The 10,368-nt window shown below is 33.3% G+C and overlaps 1 protein-coding gene across 1 annotated transcript; it reads right to left on the bottom strand.

Annotated features, from left to right (window-relative positions):
* Positions 1-6,904: 6,904 nt before the first annotated feature.
* On the bottom strand, positions 6,905-8,702 carry LOC107820185 (protein CURLY FLAG LEAF 1). Its single transcript, XM_016646411.2, has 2 exons — positions 8,295-8,702; positions 6,905-7,537 (listed from the first exon to the last, which is right to left on the bottom strand). Exons 1-2 carry the CDS (start codon positions 8,511-8,513, stop codon positions 7,178-7,180), a joined length of 579 nt encoding a protein of 192 aa, XP_016501897.2. The 5' UTR covers positions 8,514-8,702; the 3' UTR covers positions 6,905-7,177.
* Positions 8,703-10,368: the final 1,666 nt, after the last annotated feature.

The following is a 10,368-nucleotide window of genomic DNA, read 5'->3' as shown; positions in this document are numbered from 1 at the left end:
TAAACATCATTCCAAGTAGTTACAGGAAATTCACGTAAACTCCCTTTAATCTTAGTGTGGCTTCTGAGCTTCTCTCATTCATGTTGCTAGAAAATGTCATTGTTGCCCAATTATCAGGTATGCGAGGTAACATCATCCTTTCTCGCTGGAAGTGTCCACAAATTCTCTGAGCAATTACGCACTTCCTTTGTTTTACCTTGAAGATATTTTTCATCCTTTTTACTATTTTTTGAGCTCTCGAATGTGCTTTTATAAATAAATCTGAGGAGTCAATTGAATTTTTAGGTAAGAGAGAATATCATGTTAATGCTCCCTTCGTAAGGGTTTCACCAAATATGTTCACCAACACTGATTCAATTTCTTACTTTGTTAAGTCATTGCCTTTGACTCCTGTAGTAAGTGCAGTAACATGATATCGTGGATAAGTAGTCCCGTCATACTTTGAAATATTTGGCATTTTAAACTTTTTTGGTACTGGTAATGGTGTTGCACTTGGCTTCCATGTATGGTTATTGTGAATATTTTTCTATATCCACTCCTTTAATCACAGATGGTACTCCTGGTATCTATTTTATCCGCTCATTTTGTTCCTTGAGCTGTTTCTGCAAAGTTAGAACTAGATATTATAAATTAAAATTATTTGGCGTACCTAACCCTCAGGCTCTAGAGTTATTTGGTATTTCTCTAGTTTCAGAGGTTTCAAGCCCTGAATGAGGATTTCCCATAGTTGTATTAACTGGTGGTGGAGCTTGAACAACACTTGGTAACCCACTTGCAAAAGCACGCAAAACTTCATTGATTTGCTGCGCAATAAATTATTTCAAGTCATCTTGCACATTTAATTGTTCTTCATTTTATTGTCCAGCGTTGCGATTAGCAGATCTGACAGGTGAATTTTCTCGTTAACATTGAGGAATGTGTGTGTGTGTGTGTTGTGTGGAGGAGTCCCTCCTTGTTTTCCATCCTCTACCTGAATAATTTGATCAATTTCAGACATAATTTATTGCTAAAGACAAAATATGTAAATGGAAAGTGAAATGATTACTAGATTTTTCGGCAACTGAACCTTTGTTTAACCAAAAAAATAGCTTTTGTGGTCAAAGCAAATAAAAGAATAATTCGGATTTCTAATAACTAATTTTACTTTACTTTTCCTAGTATAAAAGAATAGAAAACAATGGAAAGCAAGATTGAGAGATTAAGAAAAAAGAAATTTTATTGATAATTGGAGTTTTCTTCCAATAAGAATGAATATGATCTTTCCAACAAGAGAGAATAGTAAAAATATAAACAATTGATAGTATAACTTTGTGAATTTTTTAATAGGGGTATAAGATATGGTAAGGAGATTTAAGGGTACAATATGTAACTGTCTCGCCCTGTTTAATTTCTGTCAGTTACTAATATTTATTACATTGATTACCCGTTATATGGGTGATTCATAACGGTTATGATAATAATAATCAATCATGCATAATCAGGGATTATGCTGATTTCTTTCCATATTCATGGCTATTAATGAATCTTCCATCTTCATGGCTTTAATTATCTATTCCGCACATGTTTCCACTTTCTTAGCTATCATGCATGTTATCTTCGTAGACAATCCCATGGGTGTTTTACTCATGCTTCATCTAATCTTCATTCTCCTTTATCGTTTCGACTCTTATGCCATTTGTCATTATATTATTGGTCCACGTGGCGAGTCTATTTTTTTACCAATACAATGTTGTGCTATTACCATATGATCAAGGATTTTCATTGAATGTTTTTTTTAGGATTGGTAAGTGACTTTTATCTCAATTTTAAAAGTTTTGCAAATATAGATAATCCACTATAACTTCTTTCTCCTTCTTCGTCGTCTTTATCTTTTTCATATGTGTTTTAGAAAATTTAAAATTCATTGTTATTTGTGGTTGATTTGATCGAAGAAACTTGAAAGACATCATTGTTGGAGTTTTTAAAATTGATTGTTGAAAAAGACAAATGATTTTGTTGATTTTTGAAGGTTTGGGTTGGACCAAACCATTGGGAGTTGTTGGGATAGCTTTTAGAAGGTTGAATTTTTAAATTTTCATTTGGAACTAATATAGACAAATTTTGAAGCAAAAATGTGCACGTTGGTAAAATTTCCGAGCAAGTCCTCATGATCTGATTCCCTGAATAATTTGTACTGGAGTTCTGACGATCCACCAGAACTCGTGGCAAGGAAAGGCTTGCCCTTGTGTTAGAACTTTTGGTGATCCGCTAGGACTCCTGAATAATCTTTTCTAAAGTTACAACACAATTGTAAGTTCTGAGGATCTGTCAAGACTCGTGATAAGGCAAGTCTTGCCTCATCCATCAGAACTTCTGGCGATTCACTAACTTGTGAATAATTTATTCCAAAGTTACCTCGCAATTTTGTACTAAAGTTCCAACAATCTGTTAGGACTTTTTGCAAGGAAAGTCTTCAAACATCCATCTTAACTTGAAGCGATCCGCCACGACTTACGGTCAAGTTCTAACCCGCAAACTCTAATTTATGAAACCCCCCCCCCCCCCCCCCCCCACAAAGTATTATTTTTGATAAACTTATTTAAACAGTGTCAAAACTTAAATAATAAAAATAAAAGGATTAAGTTCACAAATGACCTTGAAAGAAGTTGGTCTTGAACTTTTGACCTTTGGGAGAGGTCACACAATGACAAAACTTTAAGTTTAATAAGTTTTTTCCATGGGCAAAGCATTGATTTTTGACCTTAAAGATTTGCTCATTGGTTATGTGACTTATCCTAAAGGCTAAAAGCTAAAGACCACCCCCTGTGTTGTCCTATTCCTGACATATTTTGGTCTTTCTGTACAAATCACGCAATGACCCTAAAAATAAATACTGAACACCGATAAAAAATTTACAATGTAACATATTACTAGAAGTTTAAGTTCTATGTCTAGAAAAATACAAAAAATATTTACACAATTAAGTCAAATATAAGATAATTACAAGTAAATGATCATTATATACATTAACCAGTAACTTTGTAAAGTTTATAGTAAAACTTTTGTTATCACAAGTTTTATTTTAGTTACATCAAGGGTGTGGAAGCTGGAGGAAAGGCGGAGGCAGGTGTTTGAATTTTCCACTTCAATTGTGGAAGTTTATTATCAGCCCTCTATCACAAGTTAAATTATATTAATATTGTAAAAAAAATAATTACGTTATCAAGCTATATAACTTACATTCAAATATTTAAAACAACCTAAACCTTGATTTTCTCTTCGAGGATTTCATAGTACGTACTCTAATGCAGCGAATGTTGCGGCGTAGGCTACGCATGGGCATTTACCTCTTTCACTCTGCAGTAAAAGTTGCCATTTGTTTGGACGTTCTTTAACTAGATTTGCCTTGCGATAAAGTGACTCAAACATGAATGGGAGATGTGAACAAAATGTTGAAAGTTGATCTCATCAGAAAATTTATATATATGTGATGCTTTTTCAGTTGTGATCAATTATAAAGGGGGAAAAGCTAGGGAACTTAATCTGGACTTTAGATGAGATATCCTTTGACGGTCATTAATTAATTATCACGTCAATTTCTTTTGATGCATAATTTCCTTTTTCTACTGATTTATCTAATTGAAATACAACGATAGGTTTTAAACTTTTTAAAGCTTTTCATCAAGTACATAACTATTACCAACAAGCTTTTAAAATGCGTGACCTTTTGTTATTATTTTTTTGGGTCAATATATGACTGGAGGGAGGAAGAAATTAAAGAAAAAAGAAACGAAGATTTAAGATGAAATTTGAAGCTTAAACTTCTTATTTACAATCACTAGGTTGCAAATAAAATGGTGTCTAGTGTTCCCATGGTACAGTACTATACAAGATCTACAGTCATCAAAAAAAAATCTACAATAAGTTTTACCTTGCTTTACCCCACAAATAAGACAGAAGTGGTCAAATATGTTTAATCACAACAATTGCCGACAAAATTTTTATATTTAAAAGGAAGTTTATCTAGATTAGAAGGTAGAATAGAACACTTAAATGCTGACAAAAAACAGTAGTTGATATTAATAAACAGTATAGAGTTTCAAGGAAACAACAGAAGATTCGAAAAGAAGACAGAAACAAGAACATGCTTCGTTGATAATGGAACAAACAAGCACAGAGGAGATTCCCTATGAGAGGAATGTGAATGGAGAAAATATAAAGTAATAAAAGAGTGAGGTCAAAAAAGAGGCAAATGCTCTATCAATCCTATCTGTCTCTGCTTTGTACAAAAATATATCGTTAAGCGTGTCATGAACTTGTTTAAGAGAGAATGTATTACTATTTTTAATTTCTATATACCCTTGAGCAATTTTTCTTTTTTGAATTAGTTTTTGGATGGAGATAAATTCAAGATTTATTTTCATTATATAGTATAAAGTTAGAGTCACCCTATATATTCTTGGTTTACTATAGTTTGGCCCCCTATGTTATATTTTATTATTTTTCACATCCAAAATGTTCAGTTCTAGCCTTGCGAGGATTGTTAAGTGTCTCATAATAGTGGAGAGAGTAAGTTAATGTATTTTAATATAATTTGGTCTGTCCTCACCTTCTGACGTCCATTTTATTAACAAAGTTCAACAACGAGTCCCTACACATATCTTAATGTGACTAGATCATTCGACTCTAAGATTGGAGGACATCCGCAATACTAGGCTTCTCTCTTATTTTGATTCTTATGTAACAATGTAACAAGTTGATATCTCCAATGCCACAATATTGCTTTGACGCAACGTGACCAATTTGTGCTCTTCCCGTTATTTTTCGAGGTATTGGCACCGTTTTTTTTTCCAGAACTAACTTGTGGGATCACACATGGTATGTTGTTGTTCGATATCTATATTGGGGCTCAACTAATTTAGATTCGCAGCACACAAGGTCTATTAAAGAGAGAAACGTTCCTAATCGAAATTTTTTTCATCCAGTTTTAGAATTCGAGACCTCTGATTAAAGGTTCAGGAATCCTATCTATCTGGCCACAGTTCTTGGTGGTTAATGGTTACTTCAGCCTCAAATTAAACGGACTTTCAATTTAAAATACTTCAGTAGAAAAATAATTCTGAGTAGTAGTAGTGTGAGTGTGAGAGAGAAAGAGAGAGACGGGGAAAACGAAGAGAGGGACCTCTCTATATCAATGTGTAGGAGTACATGTTGTCTCACTCTATCAACATCTGCCATATTGGCCCTGATATTTCTCCATCGTTTCTCTGCCACAACTCTTACGCCTTTCTGTCTAGATTCCTTTCTGCTAAAATAATTCTGCCATGCAACATGCAACCCTTCATACCCCTATAGTAAAGCTAAAGGTTCCTTTCCTTTGCTCTCTCTCTCTCCCTTTCTCTATCTACACTACTATACCCACTCCAACTCCCTGCTATAGCTTACGGAGTAAACCATTTTGCACATCTCTCATTTTCTCCCCTCTTCTTCTTTTTCCCACCATATGGACCATTCTTTCCTTACTTTTTTCTTTTATCCACTAGTTCAGATTAACGCCACAGCCACATATAGTTGATTAAAAGAGATGCGTTTCCTGCTAGGGATTTTCTAAATTTTTCAAGCTCTCCTACTCGATGCATCTGATTAAGGATGAAGAGATTTTATCTATGAGTACCACAATTCTGTCATTTCCTTCCTTTCTTCGGAATGGGGTAATTAGATAGCATTACACCCTTTTGCTTTCTCGTGATTTTATTCTTTATATGTTCTGAGAGGTACACAAACAGTAAAGGTTTCTGAAAACACGTCCTCTTTCTATGGATTATTCAACAACTCTGAACCAAAAAACGGAAGAACAAAAGAAAAGACAAAGACACTAGGGACAGATTCGAAAGTATTCGATTAAAAGGTAGTTAAGCTTCAGAGAAGAGAACTAGATCCCCATTTAATCATAGACAAGAATGTTACAACGAGACAAAACTAAAAACTTGATTTTAATTCGCAGGAGGAATTAAGAACAACAGAATCGTCGATGGGATAATCCTACATAAAGTGTTGAACCTATTTGATGACAACTTTAATATCATTCTTATTTACTCATTATTGTTTGATTAAAGCGCTTTTAACATTTGCTAAATTCCTTTACCAAGCACCCAGAATTTAATCAACCTTCACATCAAGGCTCCTACCCATAGACATATATATTTCAACCAGTTGGAATCTTTCTTTGCTTTTTCTCAAAGTCATATCAACCAATAGAAAAGAACAAAACAAAAACCCAATGAGCCTATGAGAGGCCAAGTTACTATGTCTTAAATAAAAATAGAAGAGGAAGAACATTGTTATGAAATCTTTTTATACTAAGAGTGACACATCTTCTTCCTAGTCTATCTTTTAGGCATCCACTAACAAACATCATTCATGTCTATACTTTTTTTTCTTCTAAATAACAAGAAGCATTTAAGTCAGACGTAAAATGATGAAACATGATGTTGCTTTGCTGACCATTATATATAATGTCCAAAACTATTTGACTTTGGCACAAAATAATGGAACCTTATTTAATCATGAAAACAAAATATTACTACTAAAATAACATCAAATAGCTGGTTATTGAAGATCAAATAGGTTGAGGGCACGACTAGGTATTTCGAACATTGAGGCATGACTACTTTTTCTTCTTTTTAATTCTGTTTTTGGTTTTCCAGAATTAAGAAATGAAACACAAACAAATTTAATTAAATGCTTAGGAAAAATAATTCAAAAACTTTAAAGGAAGCTAGCATTAAAGCATGTCTACAAAAAGTGGATCCAAATATATTGCCCGAAAAAGAACAAAATTTATTAAACTAAAAAGAAGCAAACACGTCGCAATCATTTACCATTATCAATCTTTCCTGTATATAGTTGACCTCGAAGCTGGCACTTTATGAAAGATCATCCCTGCATTTTCCATAGATCACAAAAACCATAACAAGGAGTAGTAGCACATAGAAAAGAAAATGGATTACACGATAAATACTTTTTAAAAAATGATGGGTTGTTTTGTCTTTCCTTAGGAAAAAACACATCAACAAGTAACTACTACATAGTAGTTTTATATTATACGACCAAAACAAACTTCTATTAAGAAAAAAAAAAGTGGAAAAGACAAAACAAATCAATATTTCATGTTCTTGGTTTTTTCTTTTTCGTTTTTTTAAGGGGAGCCATTTTCGGATCGATCAAAGTGGAGAAGTTGACCACAACATTTGGGACAATCATCAACTTCTTTAGGCACCATGAAATACATCAAACAGCTTTTGCAACCACCCACCACTAATACTGCTGCTCCACTTTTGCCACTGTTGTTGCCAATATTATGGCTAATTTGGGGTTCTCTTGAAGATAAAAATGATGACTCTTCTGTGGAAGATCCTTCATCACTATCATACAAGCTTTCTTCTTCTTCTTCTTCTTCTGAGTATAAATCACCACCGTACACTTCATCACCATTTATTCTTGGATCTTCTTTCACTTTCATCCCTGTCCTCCAGTTTATATAATAAATTTCCCCTGTCTGTACCACAACCCACATATTCAAGAAATCCACCCATAATTCAGAAGTTAATGAAAAAATGCAGAAGAAAAGTAAACTGCACCAATCTGTCAAATTTCGCTTTACATGGTTAAAGAAAATAACATATATTTTTCAAGTATGACGCAGAACAAAATAATGAATAAAGGACACCATAAAACAGTAGTAGTAACATTGGAAAAGATGAATAGATAACATCTTTTCATCCTTAATTAAAAGTCTAGACTTCCAGTTTTGAGAATGGAAAAATATTGGTAGAAAATGCTTTCCCAACGGACCTTACACATCAGGAATCCAAATTACCCGAAGCTCAATGCAGATACCAAACACTAGACTGGAAAAGACAATGAGAAGCAAGAAAAGTTCACCTTTTGCTTTTATAAGGACTTGAGAAGGAAATGGAAAAAATCACCTTTTAAAAATGAGGGGATTGTAATTAATAACATCATTCTTTTTGTTGACTGTTTGTCTGTGAAGGAGATAGCTAAAATAGAAGGGAAATAAATGAAGCAGACCCAAAATGACAAACTGACCAAACACAAGAAAGAACATGAATGAATATAACAAGTTAAAGTGAAGTGGTGTGCTAATAATGAGTATAATGAAATCCAAGATCTGGTCTTTAAGGTTAGGAGAGCAATAAATGTCAAGAAAAAGACAGAAAAACAAATGATTGTGATATGCAAAAATAAAAACACAACAAAATTTGTTGGGTGGGCGGAATGTAAATAGTAGGTACCTTCAAATCCAAACATTGTTCCCAGTGGTAAGGCAAAGAAATCTCAGAATTGAGGTCTAAGGTAGCATCATCAGAAGGGTTGTTATTCAAAACATGATTTTCCGATGAATCAGAAAATCCATCGGCAGGGATGACCCCACTCAAGTTGTTGTTCAATGAACAATTTTGTAGAGATCTCTCTAGCGAAGCTGTGATGGTAGCCATATTTGGACCTGTCATTCTTGTTTAATTCAATAAAAATCCCCAAACAAACAAATAATTAATATGGTTCTATGCCTACTCAAAAACAAAAACAAAAAAACAAATTTGATTTGGTGAATGAGTTTTATGGTGGTAGGTTTTAGGGATAAATAAATATAAAAAAAAGAGAAGAAGAAGTAGTATGGTAATAGTAGTAGTAATTTGGTTGGGAAGAAGAGAGAAAAAAGGAGATAGGAGAGACCAAAAGAGAGTAGGAATCTTTGAAACGAACCAGAAGAAGGGTACAAGTACCCCACCTGATAGCTGATAGGACCAGTCTCTCCTCTTTTCTTTTCTTTTCTTTTTCTCTATCTTTCCCACTCCCACGCACTTTGCCTTTATTTTTCTAAAATCTCACCCCGCATGCAGCTCACGTGACCCAAGATTAATTTCTTACTACTTTTTCCCTTTCTTTTGAGTTTATTTAAATTTTGTCTCGTTTGGTTTCACATACAAAAACAGATCATTTACACAAAAATTCTGCATATAATAATATAATTAAATATTTATTTTTCGATAAAACTTAATACGTCCATAACTTATATCGATATCCATGAATTAGTACTTCATACTTTATCCTGCATAAAATAATATATTAAATCCTGCATAATTTAATGGTGTTATTCTTTATAATAAACATTAATTGTTCTTAAACAATCAACGAACAAGCAAGAATGGATCTTGTTTCCCCCTTCTAGTCTGTACAATACCTTCTCACCGAGTGCTTTATTCCGAGAAGAAACTCAATGTTAGCATATTCTTTTCCTTTGGAAATAAGTTTATGTATTTTGGGTGAGATAGGTCGATTTTTAGAAATAGTAAACGTTAACAATATTACAAATTGCATATGTTTTCCGATATAATCCAAATACTACATAAAAGTTTTCACGAGTATCTCACTACTAAAAAACAGTAAATTTGCGACTGAATTAAATCGGTCGCAATTTTCGACCAATTCTGTCGGAAACTTTATTAAAAATGCATGTTTATTTTTTTTTAATTTTTGGCTCAAAATTGCAACTGATTTGGTCGCTCAATTACGCGAAAAATACCGCAAAAATATTTTTTATGGTTTGCGACTGAATCAGTCACAAATTTTAAAATTAAAAATAAATAAATAAATAAAAGGTTGCGACCGATTTGGTCGGAATATGCAATTAAAACGAGGTGAAAAAGAGGTCTGACTAGTCAACGGAATTTGCAACCGAATCAGTCGCAATTTGAAAATTCAAATTTCAAATTTGCGACCAAATCGGTCGCAAATCTAATTTTAATTATAGCCCTAGCCCGCTTTTTCTTCTTTCTTCTCTAGTTTTTTTTTCCCTCTCCTCCCCTCTCCTTTTCTGCCTTCACCCGCTATATTTCTTGATTCTTCCCTCTAATCTAACCATATAAGGTATGATTTCCTCACTCTCCCTCTCCCTCTCCCTTTCCCTCTCCATCCTCCACCCCACCTCACCCAAAATTGTTTGTTCCCAAGTTGTTTAACTCATTTTTGATGCAGGAATATGGCGGCTCGTCTCCCCTCCGGTGGTGGTTCGGTAGCAGATCCGTTGGTCGTTTTCCACGTATTTCTTTTGCATTAATTTAGCAAAATAGTATGTATTAATTAGATATATAATTTTCAATATAGTATAGATAAATTATCAATAATTTTTGTAATATAATATGTATATAGTGACTTATTAAAAATTTACTTGTTTAGATTAATTAGCTATTTTTTTCTTTTTTGTTAGATGTTCTTGTGAAAATGGCTAGTATACTTGTATGCATCCAATAGTAAATCAAGAAAAAATTTAAAATAATTTGGGTATTTTTCATATGTATGAATTCT

This window comes from Nicotiana tabacum, chromosome 9 (genome assembly GCF_000715075.1).
Source record: "Nicotiana tabacum cultivar K326 chromosome 9, ASM71507v2, whole genome shotgun sequence".
Lineage (NCBI taxonomy): Eukaryota > Viridiplantae > Streptophyta > Magnoliopsida > Solanales > Solanaceae > Nicotiana > Nicotiana tabacum.
Note: the sequence above shows the minus strand (reverse complement) of the source record. Positions and strands in the feature narration are given on the sequence as shown.